This window comes from Mastacembelus armatus, chromosome 21, assembly GCF_900324485.2.
Source record: "Mastacembelus armatus chromosome 21, fMasArm1.2, whole genome shotgun sequence".
In the NCBI taxonomy this organism is placed as follows: domain Eukaryota; kingdom Metazoa; phylum Chordata; class Actinopteri; order Synbranchiformes; family Mastacembelidae; genus Mastacembelus; species Mastacembelus armatus.
Genome location: NC_046653.1, coordinates 6862967 through 6881405, shown reverse-complemented (window position 1 = coordinate 6881405; position 18439 = coordinate 6862967). Strand labels below are relative to the sequence as shown.

At 39.0% G+C, this 18439-nt stretch overlaps 1 protein-coding gene across 2 annotated transcripts in view; it reads left to right on the top strand.

Moving 5' to 3' along the window:
• The window catches only part of adarb1b (adenosine deaminase RNA specific B1b), a 104032-nt gene that overhangs the window by 72568 nt on the left and 13025 nt on the right, over positions 1 to 18439 (top strand). For both annotated transcript variants that reach the window (XM_026295892.2, XM_026295891.2), the window contains 3 exons: positions 11792 to 11866; positions 14905 to 15830; positions 17774 to 17888. In XM_026295892.2, the coding sequence (XP_026151677.1) occupies positions 11839 to 11866; positions 14905 to 15830; positions 17774 to 17888 (1069 nt within the window). In that variant the 5' untranslated portion in view covers positions 11792 to 11838. The remainder of the gene's footprint in view (positions 1 to 11791; positions 11867 to 14904; positions 15831 to 17773; positions 17889 to 18439) is intronic.

The following is an 18439-nucleotide window of genomic DNA, read 5'->3' as shown; positions in this document are numbered from 1 at the left end:
TCACTGTTATTGTTTATTTTAAATAAGAGAGGAATCAGACAGGAATGGTGGGCCTATCAGTCTGTGTTAGGGTTGCTGAGAGGGTCTGTCTCATAGGTGGGTTCTCCTGCACTGCCCATTTCCCATGGCCATTTGTCTCTGTCCATTTTCTTTTCCTTTGCTTGCCCACTCCTTTTTCCCTTTCATCTCCTCCTCCCCCTCAACTTCGATTCCTCATTTTGTGCTCTCAGTCTTGTTCGATCTGTTTCTCCTCTCTTAACTTGGGCTTTTGGTTTTTGCCACCACCACAACTCTCCTGTTTTTAATCATTTTTAACTATTCATAGCAGTGAGCAAGTTGTTTTTTCTCTGCCAAACATTAGTTTTATAAAAGACATGTTTTAACTGCTTTGTTTGCTTGTTGTTGTCTTGAATACTCAGATATAATTAGTCAGTGAAGGATCCCTGTCCTATATTTCCAACTGATGGATACTGCAACAATTGTCACCTTTCATGTCACTCTTTAGTATGGTGTTCACACAACAAAAAAGATTCAGAGTGAGCCTTGTTCTGATAAGTAAATGTTGGATACTCTGTGCTACCCAAGGGCAAAGAAATGTCCAAATGTAACCCCAATATCAGGACAGGAAAAATGGCTGTGACAGGAATATATATATATATATATATATATATATATATATATATTTTTTTTTTTTTTTTTTTTTTTTTTTTCCCCCCACTGTGGTTTGAATGTCATACAGTACAGGTAGTTTCAGAGCAAGAGGACATTGTGCATTATATAAAATATTAAATATATTCTTATGATTTACCAACTAATGTTCAAATACTTTCATGTGATAAGCTTATGCCAGAGAACAACACATTATCTTATCTTCCTGACATTCATTCTGTGTGTCAAACTATGTGCAACTGCACAGACCATATAAAGCCATTACAAGCAGATGTTTACCTCTGGTTTCCTTGGTGCTGTTAGTACCTACCTCATCCTCCAGCTTATCTTAGCAAATACATGTGCGGTTTAAACATAAACCTAGAGAAGAAAGAGAGGACTATGTAATCCCAGCGTGCCTCACATTCTTACACGCACATAACACACACCATTATGTGTGTTTGTATCACCGGTGTCGGCCGTCTGCCGTGTGTCACGCCCAGAGGCTGAGTAGTGGCTTGTTCTGGTATTGATGGACACAGGAGGCTAGCGCACCCCTTTAGCTGCAGCTTTTCTTTAGCACACCAGCCCTGCTTTCTCCCCCACCCCCTACAATCCCAGCCCCCTGACTCTGCTGGTGAGGGAGGGAATCATAGCCACTCACTTTGATGATTTATGACCACACCTGGAGCCAGCCTTAGATGTTTGTGCATGTGTCTGTGTATATGTGTGAAATTGTTGGGGGAAGAAGAAAAGAAAACAAGTAGGAATGAGTCTATACTGTATATGTGTGAAAGAGTCAGTTTAAGGAAAAAAAACGTCAAAATATATGAGGGAATCTTCAGCTTTAAGCACAATGATAAAATTTTAGCTGGTGTATTTTGGGGGGATTTGATTTGCAAGCTGTTTTGTACATAAAAGGAACAGTGTATTGCATGCTGCAAACTAAAGGGTTAGTGTGTGTTCTCCCCGTGCAGGGACACCATTATCGTCTGCTCTTTACGACTTGGCCTCTCAATGCCTCTCCTTTCGCTCTTCCATGAACCTTGACTCTACCAGCCTTCTGAAATGCAATCTTCCATAAAACCCATCAAATAAAAAATTCATATTGATACTCTCTGCCTCTGCCTTCTCCACCTTCCCCCTCTCTCACCATCAGCGGTCCATGATGATAAACGACCAACTGTCAGATATTAAAGTCTGGAACACAATAAAAGATAGATTTTCTGCTTTTTCCACACTTCTCTACACCTGCAGTTTGGTGTTTCTAGTTTCGACAAATTTTTAATGTTTTGGGAAAATATAGTATGAGTCTTCTTATTCATGGGGAAGTAAAAAGGAACGCAATAAATTTGCAAATATATCAACCTTTATAATAAACCTTCATTCTGTAATTCTCAAATCAAGTTGAAATAATTGTTGCTTAAGCAATTAATTCAATTTACATATCAACTGACAGAACATTAATCCACAGTAGCAGTTGCAGATGAACTGGAGTGAATCTCAGTTATTTAACCAACCTAAAAGTGTCTGAAGGTGATCAGATACGCCATCAACATCTTCTACTGACTGAGGGTAAACTACAAAAGAGGCCCTGCACCTATAGTGCCCAGGAGACCCTGCAGGAAACCTTTAACAACACAGCAAAAATGTAGGTGTAACTTTTGATTACAGACTAAATCAAGAATCTTGTGCGTCATTATTTTATATTACAGAAATATGTCAGACGTATTTATTTTATTTGTAATTATTTATACTACTTTTACACTAATATAATCATATTAAATGCTGCAGTGCAGTTTCTTACTAAGACAAAGTACAGGGAGCACATTATGCCAATGTAATCCTCTTAAGTTCAAAATAAACTTGTATTTAATACTTTATGAAGTTAGTGTAGTCCTTGAGTACATAACTAAACTGTTGTGTATATATAAACCTGCAACGTCTTAGCCTGGCCAGCCACACCCACTCCTCTGTTAGCGAAAGAATGTGGCCTGTCCTCCAGCCTCAAAGGAGCTGGGCCAATCACAGCCATTTTTCTGCAATGGAGCGGTCTTTACCCTCCAGTCATCCAATAAGATTTAAACAAACCTTTCACATACACACTTGTTCTTAATGTTGCTCAATGCTAATCCCAAGTCCACAAATCTTTCTACAACTGGCTTTTGCTATTTACTCTGTTCAAATTATGCACAGAGCTAGTGATATTCTCATATTTTTACAACAGAAACGACAACGAGCTTACGCCAGCACCTCTGCACTACCACACGCCATTTGCTGGTCTCACTGTCACTTTGTTTGTGCCATATCATCCGTTTCTCTGATTGGTTTACTCTGCATGCATTGGCCCGCCCCCTGGAAATCGATCTCAACCCATGAGACTCCAAACTAATTCTTTGTCTAGAATAGGAAAAGAATAGTCTAAAAATAGGAATTGAATAAGAATAAGAATAGACTGGCTGGTCAGGCTAGCAATTTCTTAGGTCGGCTAACCACTGCCTTTCAGAAGTTCCCAGTATGTGACAAAAGTGACTGTGCATTTGTTGTCTATGCCTTTAATCCTTATAATTTATCTTTCAAACATCTGTTTAATCACCCAAATCAATTAGTGTTTAATCAACTTAAGAAAGAAAATAATTGAGGTAAGGAATAACTTTGTTTTGCAGTTCATGGAATTGAGGGTCTTGTGGTCTTGATTTTCTTCAGCAGCATGGAGAACAACGTTTAGATAAGTATGTACATGGCTGTGTTTTTGCAGTGATGCATGTTTTTCCTCTCTGCTGGTGACAGCAGCCAAGCAGGGGCTCTTTTAGAACCTGTCTTTGTCCCGTCAACACAGCAGCCTGTCAGGCTGCTGAAAGTCTAAAGGGTGAGGCTTTTGTCTTTTAAGATGCTGTTAATGTAGTCAGGGTGGCAGTAGTAGATTCTCTTACTACACCCAAGCATTAAGCAGTGCCACTGATGCTTTCTGTTGACACTACAAATGGAAAAAGTGATGGGAAGCAAGAAGTCTTATAAGTAATTGCATCCGTTAAAAAGTAGGATGAAAGCCCATTTTATATTAAGAGTTGAGTTGGGTCTTCTGTATTTAAAGTAGTGGCCTTTTTTATCTAGTCAGACATGTTTAAAAATCTAACTTTCGATACCATTTGCCAGATTACCAATGCCAGACATGCTGTTTATTTGTAGCCTTTTCTCAAAACCAGTTTGTTTTCAATTACAGAGAACCCTGAATAGCTTGAATGAAAGGTTGAAGATGAGTGTAAAAGTAAAAGAGATAAGTGCTTTTAAAGGCCAAGCGCCTTCCACAGAGTCTGTATAATAACATGAAAGATTAAGGCTTTTACGTGAAATGACACCAGAAACTTTAGTTACAGTCTGACCAGTCAGAGGCTATCATCTTGTCAAGGAACCAATTAGAAGCCATCATTCCATCAGTGGGCCAATTGCCATGTCATCACTGATACTAATTATAACTGTGTTGCCTTGTATCCCATTTGGTGGTACTGCTGCAAAACATCATCTTTTAGAAATATTCTCACTGGAGAAGTGCTTAAATCATTGTTCTCATGTATGCAGGAAGTTGAGATATACAGTAAACGTGTCATCAGTTGGATACATGTGATACAAAAGCAGGCCTGTTGCTCATCAGTTAATGCAAAAACAACAACAAAAAATAGAAAATATGAGCAAGATGTAACAGAGGTAAATGCAAAGGTAAAACTTAAAATGTAATGTTGAAGACATAGTATGAATCAGAAATTAAATTAAAAAAGGCCACAGTCTGACAAAAACAATGCCATATATAAGATAAGGATATTCACAGTTCACAATATGTGAGTGGGTTAGCTCTGAGAATGACAAGTTAGTTTGATAGAGAGAGAACAATCATTATGGAGATATGGTACCACACAACATGTCATTTATCTTTTATTACAAAAAAAATTCAAAAGATAAATAAGTGGGAGAGCTTAGAGCTAGTTAGTGTTATGAAAGCCAGAATGCTGAGCTACCAGTGACTATAGTCAGGGGTGACAAACAAGCCTCTCATGGATGGAATTGACCTCATAAATTCAGGCCTCCTGGCTAACAAATTAAGAGTATGTACAGAGACTACTTAGAATATAAAGCTATAAGAGATACTGAAAAGTGGCACTTGGAGTTTTTCAGTGTTCCTGTTGCTCTATAAATGCTACACTCCTAGTGAAGGAACATCCATGTCCAAAGTGTTTTCAGAGCTGTCCCTTACCATTTGCAATGAAAGATACTACAGAAACTAGAAAACGCAGGTGATACTGTACTTTGAGACTAAGTGAGCCTGCTAAATAATCCCATCATGCCAGTGAAACAGAACATCAAGGTATGATATTCCTGACCAAATAAACATCTATAGTTCTGTTCCCAGAAGGCTGCTATTATGCATTTATCACTTGCCATAGAACTTTAGAGAAAGTATGATTAAGGATGTTGTTTTTTTTTTTTGTTTGTTTTTTTACCATTGCTGAAGACGGGCTGAAAGTATCAGGATGACTTAGAGAACTTGGAGAGAATGTGTTCTGTGTGAATTCAGCAAAACTAGATCCAGAGCCTGGAATATGTGCTGGATTAAAATATAGTTCAAGGAAAGTACAGCCCGCTATGCTAATGCGTTGCTACAGGGCTAATGCATTTTGTGTTTTTGCACCAATGGACCTTTTAAGTCAATGTATTTTTTTTCTTCATACCAGTTTCTGTCACAGGTTACCTTTCAAGTTTATGCTTAGAACGACTAACAGCCCACTTGCATAGGGTGCTACCAAAGTGGTGCATGCCAAAATAGATTATTATGTTTTCATTTTTTCATTTAATTATTAAAAGGTCAGCCTTTTTTGCAAGCAAGATTATTTATTTAATTATGTATGCTTCTGGCTTTCATGTGTTTTTTATGGTTTGAAGTTTGTCAAAATGATTTTAAATCTAAAATCTAACTTCCTACACTAGCCTCAATGAGCAGTTTGTTTTAGACCGTCTGAGCCCCACAGCCTGCCAAGGGCAGACCTTTCTATCGCCTTCTGTTTTAGAGGAGATAATGATTCTCTTTTACTTGGAATAGGATTGCATTTTCTATCTCACACGTCCTGTATTCTTCCCTCACCTTTACCTTTTCATCCCTCGCTCCACCACACCATCCCTCCTCCTCCCGTCAGCCGGCCACTGCTGGTGCTCCCTCCACGGTGGCGATGCTCTATCGCTCCGTCACAGCGCCAGCGAGAGATGAGAGACAAATCAAAACCACCTTATTTCCCTCTCAGTCCCTCTCACCATGCCAGATTGAATTTGAGGTTTTTCATCTTCTTTCTCATCTTTCCCTTTTCCTTGACTCCCTTGCCGTCCACTCAGAATTACCTGGAACCGAACGTCTCACAACTTGATGACGCAGTATCATTTATGCATGTGGAAGGGAGATAGCTGGCAGCCCTTACTATTGATTCTTTTGACTCACTTTATAGCCTCTGCTTCAGTTCTGCGTGTGCCAAATTGGTCAATACCAAAATCTCTCAGGGATCCTACCATGCTGTTACCCATGTCTTATAAAACCTCCTGCATGCAAATGTCCAAATTACTTTTGAGGGCTTTAAACTTTAAAATGTCTGATCCTTAAAGAAAAATGCTAAAGAAAATTTTCTTGGATTCTTTCTCTGATCTTCACATTTGTTGGGCAGTTTTTGCTCATGGAACGTGTTTCATCGCTGTATATTTCCAAACCGTGAGATGTCTTAAATCAAATCTGGTCGACAGCACAACATATTAAAACATCAGTGGTAAACAAACAGTTGCTGTCAGTCCATCATTTCAATGTGCATTGCTGCCATGTGTTGCCAACAAATGCATGAAAGATCTGCTGTAGTTGCAGAGATATGTTATGCTTCATACCAACAGAAGTAGAATAATTACTATAGTGCCAAAAAGTATTTGTACATTTTAAGTAATTCACATCTTGTTTGATGGGGAAATCAGTTTAACAAAGCAGTTTATATACAGGTACATGTGAATGTTTGTTGTGGCCATGTTACATTAGACACTATTAAAAAAAGCTACTGCCTTTTAGGCTTATAAGGAATCCTGAGGACAATACATAATTCATTTTACTTTCATAATCATGAGAGAACTAATGGAGTTTCATGAAGTCAATTTTTAGATTAATTTGTCACTTGTGTCCAGTGTGTGATTGTGCTTAATCTGGACTGACTGTGTCAAATACATACAGATACAGACTGTATGTTTCCATCTACATAACACTATCTAAATTCTGAAATTTGGGAGCACACTGACTATCTCATTGTCTTTGTTGTATTATAACATTATAGAATGGGTTTTATTAGGAATTAGGAATCTCACTCGACATAAAAATATGAGCTTTCATTTTAGGTAACAGAATGCACTGGCCACTTTATTTTTTCTTCTCCCCTTCAGTGCCCTTTAGGACTACATAGCAATTTACCTCTAGATTTACTGCACACGCACATCAGCAAGCGCACATACACATCCACTTACTTTATGATTTCTTTGTGGGCCTCTCCACACTGATTGCACCTGATTTAAGCAATAGTTACAGATTTATGACCAAAACGGTCTCATCTGAAAATCAAAACTGACAAGCGCATTTGCATTGCATGGCGATTAAGCGACACAGAAATGTGGGTTGGAGGAATCAGACATAGAAGTATGCGAATAAAACCACAATCTTATTTCATATTTGGTTTGTACTTTAATACACGGACTCTTTTAATCTATAATTTGACAAATCCCAGTAATTAAAGGCTAGAAATATAAAATTATGTGGCATACAGCATGCACTGCAAAATAACAATCTGTAACTAGTTTTCAAGTCAAATTAAATTGTATTTCTATATCCCACTACCAAAAATCATAAATTTGCTTTACAATCTGTATAGGATACGACACCCTCTGCCCTTAGATCCCTGACGTGGGTTATGATTAAGAGACTATATGGGACTGAACCTAATTCTCAGCTGGCTGTGCAGAAAAAAATAAATATGAGATACTAATTTTTTAATATAAATAATTTTACTGCAGAAAAGGTCTGAAGAGTTTGGCTGAGTGTGCATGTGGTTCTGAGTTGCAAGCACCTGGCTTCTGCTACCTGAGAAAAATGAGTCTCATCTTCCACTCTGTTGGACCTACTCCCACCTTTCCTCCCTTCACCCCACCTTTTCATTTTCAATTATGGGTTGGAATATTAATCTTTAATCAGGTGATAATTGTGCTAGCATATTTGCAGTCAACCACAATTAGCCCAGATTAATTAACCCATTTAGTTTAGCGTAAGAAAGTGTCTGCCTGAGGAATGGGGGCACTGATGGAAGGCGGATACAGAGAGAGTAGAATCAGCACAATCTGTTCTATATCATAATGCCATCTTTTTCCTGCTTTCTCTCTGTCATTCGTATTTCTGGTTTTTCCCTCTGCTGCTTTAACTCTCTCCTTCTCACATCTGACTTGCTCTGTTTCATCAGCCTGCGCTCCTCTGCCCTGCTCTCAGCAGTATTTTTTCTTGTTATGCTATGACTTTTCAAGTGTTTGGGGTAAGGTGGGGAAAGTCAAGCAGTTGAAACTTTTTTTGAAAAGTTTTTTGAAACAGTTCTTAAATTAGCACTGCTATATGATTGGTGAAACTTTGTCATTGAATCCCTTGTTCTAAAATTACAATTTTTGTGTTCATGAAATAATTATCAAAAGTAAACACTGTGGTTGATGGGATCGTCATTTAAAATTGCCATTGATTATTGTTTAAATGAATTTCATATTTTTATTTGTTGTAGTACTGTCAGCTGTTTTTTCTTTTTTCCATCAATGAAAATGGGAAATTTGGAAATTGTTTTGGTTTTGCTCAATTAGGTTCAATTCAATTCAGTTTTATTTGTATAGCACCAAATCACAAGTTAATCATTTCAAGGCACTTTATAAAAAAAAGAAAAAAGGGTTAGAGTAGTGTAGGGTAGCGGAGCTCAGTGCACCAATGGAAAGTCCTCAGACAGTCTAGGCCTATAGCAGCAATAACTAAGGGATGGTTCAGGGTTACCTGAAGCCAGCCCTAACTATAGGCTTTGTCAAAGAGGAAGGTTTTAAGTCTAGCCTTAAAAGTACAGAGAGTGTCTGCCTCCTTGATAGAGCTTGATAGCTAAAGGCTCTCCCTCCCATTCTACTTTTGGAAACTCTGGGAACCACACGTAGACCTGCACTCTGAGAGAAAAGTGCTCTATTGGGATAATATGGTACTATGAGGTCTTTAAGGTATGAAGGAGTTTGATCATGAAGGGATTTGTATGTGAGGAGAAGGATTTTAAATTCTATTCTGTATTTTACAGGGAGCCATTGAAGAGAAGCTAATATAGGAGAAATATGATCTCTCTTGCTAGTTCCTGTCAGGACTCTGGCTGCAGCATTCTGGATTAACTGGAGGCTTTTTATGGAGATACTGGGACATCCAGATAGTAATGAGTTACAGTAATCTAGCCTTGAGGTAACAAATGCATGGGCTAGTTTTTCTGCATGATTTTGAGGCAGGATGTTCCTAATGTTGCACAGGTGAAAGAAGGCAGTTCTAGAGATTTGTGCTATGTGTGAATTAAAGGACATGTACGGGTCAAAAATAATTCCAAGCCTAAAGGAAGCATGTATAAGGTGAACAGAAATGATCCTAGCACAGAACCTTGTGGAATTCCATCACTAACTTTTGTGTGCATGGAAGGTTCATCATGGACATGAATAAACCAGAATCTGTCCAATAAATAAGATTGGCACCATTTTAATGCTGTTCCTTTGATTCCAGTCTCTGTGATAAAAATGCTGTGGTCAATAATGTCAAATGCTGCACTAAGGTCTAGGAGGACAAGTATCGAAACAAGTCCATTATCTGAGGCTAAGAGAAGATCGTTGGTAACTTTCAACAGTGCTGTTTCTGTACTATGATGTGCTCTAAATCCTGATTGAAAATCTTCAAATAGTTCATTTCAGTGTAAGTGGTCTGATAGCTGCTTAGCAACAGCTTTTTCTAGGATTTTAGAAATAAATGGTAGGTTGGATATTGGTCTATAATTAGCCAAGACTCCTGGATCAAGACTAGACTTTTTGAGTAAGGGTTTGAATACTGCAGTCTTAAAGGCCTGTGGTACGTAGCCTGATACTAGAGATACATTTACCAAGTCTAATAAAGATGAGTTAATTAATGGCAGGGTGTCTTTAAGCAGTCTAGTCAGGATGGGGTCTAAGAGACATGTTGATGATTTAGATGAAGCAACTACTGATGTGAATTCAGAGAGATCTATGGGAGAGAAGCAGTCTAAACATAGCTGAGGTCCTACAGATGATTCAAGAGCTACTGTAGTAGAAGATTCATTTATGGCAGCTATAGGAAGCATCTGATGAATTTTATCTCTAATAGTTGTGATTTTATTTGTAAAGAAACTCATAAAGTCATCACTGCTGAGAGCTAAGGGAACACTGGGCTCAACAGAGCTGTGACTTTTTGTCAGCCTGGCTACAGTGCTGAAAAGAAACCTGGGATTGTTCTTATTTTCCTCTATTAGTGATGAATAGTATGCAGTTCTGGCTTTATGGAGAGCTTTTATATATATTAATAGACTGTTTTACCAGGCTAGATAAAATTCTTCTAAATTTGTGGAACGCTACTTCCTTTCCAGCCTTCATGATGCCTGCTTTAAGGTACGAATATGTAAATTATACCATGGGGCTAGTCTCCTCTGATTCACTAACTTCGTTAGGTTAGGTAACCATGAAAGAGACTTTAAAGGGAACTCCCATTGATTTTACTCATCAAAGTATGTTTACTAAATAAATGAATACTAAAAGATGTACAAAATCTGGAGGTGTTGAGTGAGAAAGAAATGAACATATACACAATGAACATATACACATACAGCTCTGTATCCCAAGGTTCGGTTTAGGTTAGATTAGCTGCTACTGGGGTAGCAAGCCTGAGTCTCAGACTGAATTGTTAATGGTCGATGCATGGTAGTGTAGTGATACCCCAGCAAAGTACTCTTTTAAGCAGTTCTTAGGTAGGTTTTGAAATATAGAAAATATGTGTAAGGCTTCCTTTCAGGTCTAAGGATTTCAGTTCATTGTTTTATGACCCACAGCTTTACTGTTTTGCTTCATTCTCACTCCTCTTATTGATGTTGTTTCCACCCAGAGAAGGCAGCTGTGTGGAGTGAAAAAGCACTGATAAACTGTTGTTATGCTACCTGCTCAAAGCCAAGGAGCAGACACAAAAAGTTAATGAAAAAGCTTTTGAACATTGTGGAGAAGCAGGTGAAGAGCCAGATATTGTTCTCGGAAGTTAGTAGAGACCCAAACGAATGTCACTACTGAAAAGAAGCGTTAGTTGTTGAAATGTGACGCTTTATTAGGTGAAATGTGTGTTTAAAACTTGTTTCTTTGCCCCCAAGTATGCAAAATAGGTGCTTTAAATCCACTCCTGACCAGCTTTTGACCCCCCAGTATTTGACATGCACACATTCCTATCCTCCAGTCATTGTTGGCCTATACCATTGCAGTGACCAAAGCTTCACAAAGAATGGAGAAAATGGCTAGCTGGATGTTTGGCTTTATTAATGAGCCACATCTAATCGTATAGCTGGTTGTTCATTGTCAGTGCAATTGGCAGTATTAGTGAACATTTTAGATTACAGGAAATCTTTGATTCAATGTTAGTGTTCAAAATTCTGTTTAATGGAGCTTTAATCATATTCTCCACCTTGGGCTAAGTTGTGTGTGTGCAGTGGAGTGACTTGGCCATGGCACTAGCTGTACATTTCACAGCAGGCAATGGGAAATGAGGTCTAATCGGAGGGATATTAAAGTCACAACAGACAGCTCCTGCTATTAAGGCCTGTCAGCCCTGGCCTCCTCCCTCACCTTGATATCTCTCAGTCTCTGAATATTTATGTGCCTACATCATGGGCTACTTACATGTGCAGGGTGTGCATGTTCCTTTGTGTGTGCGTGCTGGTGCATCAAGCTATAAATGTATCATCACAGTAGCTCCTCAAGGTCTATGAATGTATTATGTGCATGTCTGTCACTTACGCAGTCCACCTTTCTGTCCTCTGATCACCAGGTAGAGTGGGAGCGAGGCTGCTCACAGGCCAGAGCAAACCCGTCAACATGGATGTGGATGAGGAGGAGAATATGAGTGAGTCAAGTCAGATTTTTCCAATTTCTCAGTCTCTATCCTGCTGTCTGTGCAATAACTGGTCTCCACTTTTAAATGTCCACCCATATTTATGTGCCCCCTCTTTCTTTCTGCCTGCATGTCTTCCCTTGTATGTCCTGTCCTTCTCTGGTGTGTAATCAGTGTAAGCACATTTTACTCTTATATTAGGCCTTGTATTAGCCCACGTAATATAAAGCAAGCCAACCTGCAGTAAACACAAATCTTATCAAAGCACATGCAAACCAGTTTCACAAAAATACTATTTACATTTGTTGTGTTGCTAATTATATACTCACTTAGCTGCCTCTCCATGAGCATGATGCCAGCTATCATTTGTCCTTACCTGAACCTGATGACATTAAGCAGCACACAAATGCACTCGGCTGATGTTACTGAAGCATTTTAGGGAAAAATGAATGACAACGTCTGAGATGCTTCAGGTCATATTACAGATTCCCTCAACCTCCATTTCTCTCCTTTGAAAATCCTCTCCACTCCAGCTTTTTGAACTTTAATTAGACATTTTGGTGTGAATTCAGCAAGAAGGTATGGAAAAACATGATTGAATGTTTCCCTTCACCTTAACAATTCTGAACTCAGATTCAAAGAGTCTGTCATCCCAGCAGTGCCCTAACCTGCAATACAAATGAACAGTTTTTAATGTAGTGTCATACTTTGTGTTTTTGCATGGAGGTGAAGCATGTTGTTAAGTCAGGCAGAGTTGCAAAATAGCCTTTGTTGTCTGTGAAGCCTCAGTCTACCGCCAGTCATGAGATATATCTACAGATAAAACACAGGACAACTTCACAGAAGCATATTTTTTTAATACCAAGGGAACACCAGAGGAACACATTAAAGAAGCTTTACTTTTATGTGACAACCTCAGCAGCTTTTGAAAATCTTTAATCACATGAATCATCCCAAATCAAAATCCCAACAAACAAGTTACACTTAAAATTAACTTGTGAAAAACAGACTTCTTGTCTGCAATGCCAAAGGGCTTTTAGCTCTGAAAGATCCAAACATATGTGTTTTTTTGTTGTTTTTTTTTTTTGTTTTTTTTGCACTGCGTAACTAATGGATGCTGACTACAGAAATGCCAGCATGAAAATGGCCACAACTGCATGTTTGTGGCATAATTCAGCGCATGATGTCATAGCTGTTGCTTTATGTCTTTTGTACTCTGATCTGGTCTAAGAGTCTGGAGTATTACTGGATATCCTTCATCCTGAAAAAAGTCATTGTACTATAAAATGGTGTCAATTGTAACTCTTTAGAGAAAGCTTCGATTTATAACTGGGAAGGAACTCCAGTTTTTTCTGCACACATTATATTCACTGCTTTACCTGTGCAGCATGCTAGAATTATTAGAATAATTATATGTTTACTTTTTTTTTTTTGCTTGTTTGCCTTTAAATGCAACAAAGATAACACTAGGAAAATCATTATCAAAATGACTGTATTTAACTGTATTAGTCATAATATTTAAGTCCTAAAATATATGGCTAAAATATAAGCGCTATGCATTTAATCTTCTGCACAGATGATTTATCACCTATAGTACAATAATGGGTATATTTAAATATAACTCATTTAGAAAATTTGTTTTTCAAAATTGCTCCACTAATAAAACAGTATCTGTGGTTTAAACTCATTGGCTGAGAGCCTGCCGACAAATTTCACCATATAATCATGTTGATAGGTGATAGTTCTTGAGTATTATTGCACACAGTAATAGGCATTTCCCTCGTTTTTACTTTTGCAAAACTTACATACCAATTTGCAGAAAGCAAATGTACACCAAAAACAGTGCACGTATTCAGAGCTCAAACTGAAATAGGCTTTTTGTGATCTTAGGTATACATGGTTTTTGTTTTTTTGGGGTTTTTTTTGTTTTGCTTGGTTTTCTTGGCTTGACACATCTGAATTGTAGTATGCAGATGGTAGCAGCATGTCAGTACATATTGCAACTTAAAACACTGCTCTCTGACAAGCTCCATGGGGGGCATCTCAGAGACAGAGGGTCTTACAAATGACACCTATTTAGAGTTTCCTCATTTTACATATGACAGTCATTCTTTTCAAAAATGGGTAAGCTGCATTTTAACTTCCCACTGTGTCACCAGTCAAGCCTTTAGGATCCTGCAGTAGGTGGAGTCTTCTCCTTCTCCCTCTTTGATGTAATCTATTTGCCTGGTCCTCAGCTCCTCCCCTTGCACTCTTCCCTTGCACTCCCTCAACCCAGCCTACAATCCCACTCATGCACACTGCGGCCTCTCTTTCTCTTGAGTACCGCAAGGAGTAACCTATCAAGCCTTTGCTGAAGGATGTTATAAATGAAAATTTTTGCCAATATTCCATCCACTTTGCTAACTGGATTCAGTGATATGTGTTCCCTTGTACATTATATTTCAGAACCTGCAGTTTAAAACTGAACACTTAAATGGACCTGATTTCTCTATAGGTACTCAAGCGATTAAAAATTGATCGAATGGATGAGAAACAGCTCTTTGTGTGTTTGTGAATCTATGTTGAGTATTGATATGTGTGCTCCTATTTGTATGCATTTATGTTTGAGACCCATAACACTGTGCAGCTTGAAAAGTGTACAGTAGTGGTTTTTTTTTGGGGGGGGGGGGTTAAATATTGTGCTGTCGCTTTAGGTTGACCATTAGGACTACCTACATAAACTACAGTCCTAATTACGATATTAAGAGATTGATTTCAAAATACCATGAGTATAGTCCAAAAATTCTCGATACCGTTTGGAATATACTAAGGTACATCTTTAAGCACTGCATTTGTTTAGAACAGATTTGTTGGTTGTACTATTTGTATGTAGATTATATTAGTAGACTGTAGTTTGCATGTTCAGTCAAAGGCACCTTTCTCTTGCTGTGATAAAGGAACACAAATCATTGGTTCAGTTCCAAAGAGTGATAAAGGAATCTATAAATTTTGCATTTACAAGGTCCTGCAACGAAGGCATTGTAAGTTACTCTTTCTGGGCACCGCAGGTTCAAGCAGCACCGACGTTAAGGAAAACCGAAACCTGGACAACGTGTCCTGCAAAGACGGGGTGGGAGTGGCCGAACAGCTCCCCAATGGAAGCGGCCTGAGCAGTCGAAAGCGCCCCCTAGAGGAGGGAAACAATGGTCACACACACTCGAAGTTCCGGGCTAAGAAGCGTAAGAAAACACCAGGGCCAGTCCTGCCCAAGAATGCTCTGATGCAGCTGAACGAAATCAAACCAGGTCTACAGTACAAACTACTGTCTCAGACAGGACCGGTCCATGCACCAGTTTTTGTGATGACTGTGGAGGTCAATGGACAGATGTTTGAGGGCATGGGTCCAACTAAGAAGAAGGCTAAATTGAATGCAGCTGAGAAAGCATTGCGTTCCTTCGTTCAGTTCCCTAATGCCTCTGAGGCACACCTGGCCATGGGGCGAACATTGACGGTGAACACAGACTTTACGTCTGACCAGGCTGACTTCCCGGACATGCTCTTCAATGGCTTTGAGACCCCAGCTGCATCAGAAGAATCCTACTATCTAGGCTCCAATGGTAGCAGCTCCTTAAACTCACTAGGGGAGTACCCACTACCGACACCACCTGGCAGCAACCTTGTCCAGGCCCCACTGCCCCCTCCATCGGCATTCAGCTCTCCCTCCAGTGGCAAAAACCCAGTCATGATTCTAAATGAGCTCAGGCCAGGTCTCAAATATGACTTTGTCTCAGAGAGCGGGGAAAGTCATGCCAAGAATTTTGTGATGTCAGTGACAGTGGATGCACAGACGTTTGAAGGCTCAGGGCGCAACAAGAAGCTGGCTAAAGCCCGGGCAGCACAGGCCGCCCTCTCAGCTCTCTTCAACATGCAGCTAGACCAGACACCATCCCGGCAACCCATACCAAGAGAAGGATTACAGCTTCACCTGCCACAGGTAAGAATTTTTTAAAATAAATTCTCATATTGCATATTTCTCACAAGAGAAACAACAATTTCAATTATTTTGCAAGGGTGCTTAGCTATTGGGACCACAAAATTTGTCAACAATGCTCACAGGTTTTACCCTTGCATCACAGCTCAAATATTTTATGTATTAAGTAGGATACACAAAGCACTTGTGCGTCCTCACAGTACTACAACAGTAGTCGTACTATGGAGTATTTGATTTGGGTATGCGTTAAATATTACGAATATCTATCTTGATCAATGATTTCGTGCAGCAGATCCTTGGTCTACTGTCTTTATCACCTCCCTTTGGAGAAGAATGCAGAGACGTATCAATCATAATCACTTATTAAATACTGTGTTCATCAAAGCTGCCAATGGAACATTTACTTGACCTTGTCAGCCATGACTAGACTTCAAACTCAAAGTGAAAGTTAAGAAGACAGAAAGTGAGATCACAAAGACGACCAGGTTTTATAAGCAGAGCTTTAAAGCTGTGAAATATAATATTCGATCCAGATGAAAATGATCAAAATGCCAGTGCTTAGTCTCCCGAGTTAATGTTCATTTTTTGTCTTAGTAAAGCACAGAACTTTCAGATGACTTTTACATTTCTGGCTAATGAATACTAGGTTTGGATGGCTGTTGATGAAATTGTGTCATTATGCAGTGGTACATTCTGACAGTGGAAACCAGAACTAAACAGGAAAGCATTCTCTTGGACCGTTTGGTTTGCAAAGGGGTCCACTCCAAACCTCTCCAGCTGCCAAACTCTGCTGTTCTACCAACTTATCATTAAAATCTCATTCACGTCAGGTTTGCAGTGACTAAAGGCAGGTGCTTGCTTTAGATGCCACTGTAGAGGTGACTGTCAACAGCCATGCCAGTGTGTGAAGAGAGATAACGCAGTCAGCAGAGCTAATCAGCATGACACACTGTCAACAGTCCCCTCCTCAAAGCCTTTTTTCATTCTTTAGTCACTCTCTCCACTTGTCAACTGATTCATTCGACAAGCACCCCATTTTAACAATAGTGACCCCCGCTAATTGCTCTATTAATTCTCTGCCGGTTGGTATTTCATTTCTCTTGCCTGTTTCCCTCTGGCAAGGCACATGTGGGGAAAATGGTTTGGATTCCACATCTGTTGCAAAAAGATTAAGTTTAGTTTTATATTATTTAGTTTAAATTCCAAACAGAAGTCATCATTGTTTTTCTTTTTTTCGTTCCTGAAAGGGAAAAATAAATTGGACACGATTTTTTTTTCTAAGACTAAAAGTAAGTGATCAGTGCTTTCAGAAATTAACTGTCATTTCTAGACCATATTATGACCTTGGCATTCGAAAGTCAAATGATGTAGTTACGAGTGAGTGACTCTGAAGTAGCAGGGACGTAATATTGGACTAATCTCTTTAATTTGTGGTCATCCAGCCGTCTTCTCCCCTCTTGGTTGTTGTCATTTTCCATCACATTAACAATGGATAAAGAGCAAGTGAGAAGAGCAGGATGTCCGAGAACAAAGATGTGTGAGGTCCACTTTTAGGTTTCCCAGGAGATGGGATTGTAGTATTAAATGATGTGAAAAGTTGATAAATGCTTTGTTCACAGCTCATGCTTAGGTTTTCTTATTTGATTTTTGCTTTTTGTGAGGCATTGTCAGGAGGGAGATGATAAATAATAACTGTCATGCCAAACTCAAACAGAGTTGAAAGATGTTAGGTATACCTCAGGGGGTCAACCCAGTTTCACTTGTTGCCATTCCAATGCACTGAATCTTGTTTGTAGCTGAATGTGAACAGTGTGACAGGTACATGGTGCTCTAGGGGAGAATAACATCAGACACGCTTTGTAAGCTGACATATCTGATGCAAGTTTGTGTTTGTGTGTCTGTATCTTCCTGTGTGTGTGTGTGTACGTGCGTGTGCATGATTCCAGGTTCTGGCTGATGCTGTCTCTCGTCTGGTTGTGGATAAGTTCAGTGAGCTGACAGACAACTTCACCTCCCCCCATGCGCGACGGAAAGTCCTTGCAGGGGTCGTCATGACAACAGGTAGATTCGGGGGAAGATACGGCTGGTGTTTTAATGTTTCCACGCCAGTCAATATTTGTGTGTTCTTCAATGTAAAGTCGGATTGTTAATCCAGAAAGAAATACACAGTATTCAAATTGACAATATTGTGCTGTATATGTATATGTATATGTATATATGTATGTATGTGCTGTATATGTATTATACAGCAACAACTTTAGTTGAGACTCACAGTTTCACTATCAGTGAAATGTAACCTTCACTTATATTAAAATACTGTAGTTAGGTGTGAATTTAAGGTACTTTCTGTGTTTTCCTTTCATACACTTTTATGCTTCTACACCACTACAGTACTTAAAACATATTTTAATGCAAAACAAATGATGAGCTTAACAACTATGTTGAAAAAAACTGCTCAAAAGTACATAAAATGCATACAACAACAAAAATACATCAGTATGCATCAAATGCATCTGTAGTTCTCCTCACTATTAGGCCCTCAGCTTTATTGTAGTGGTTCACTCTCAGTATTGTTTTCAGCTGTAACAGGCATTTGTTTTATACGAGAGAGC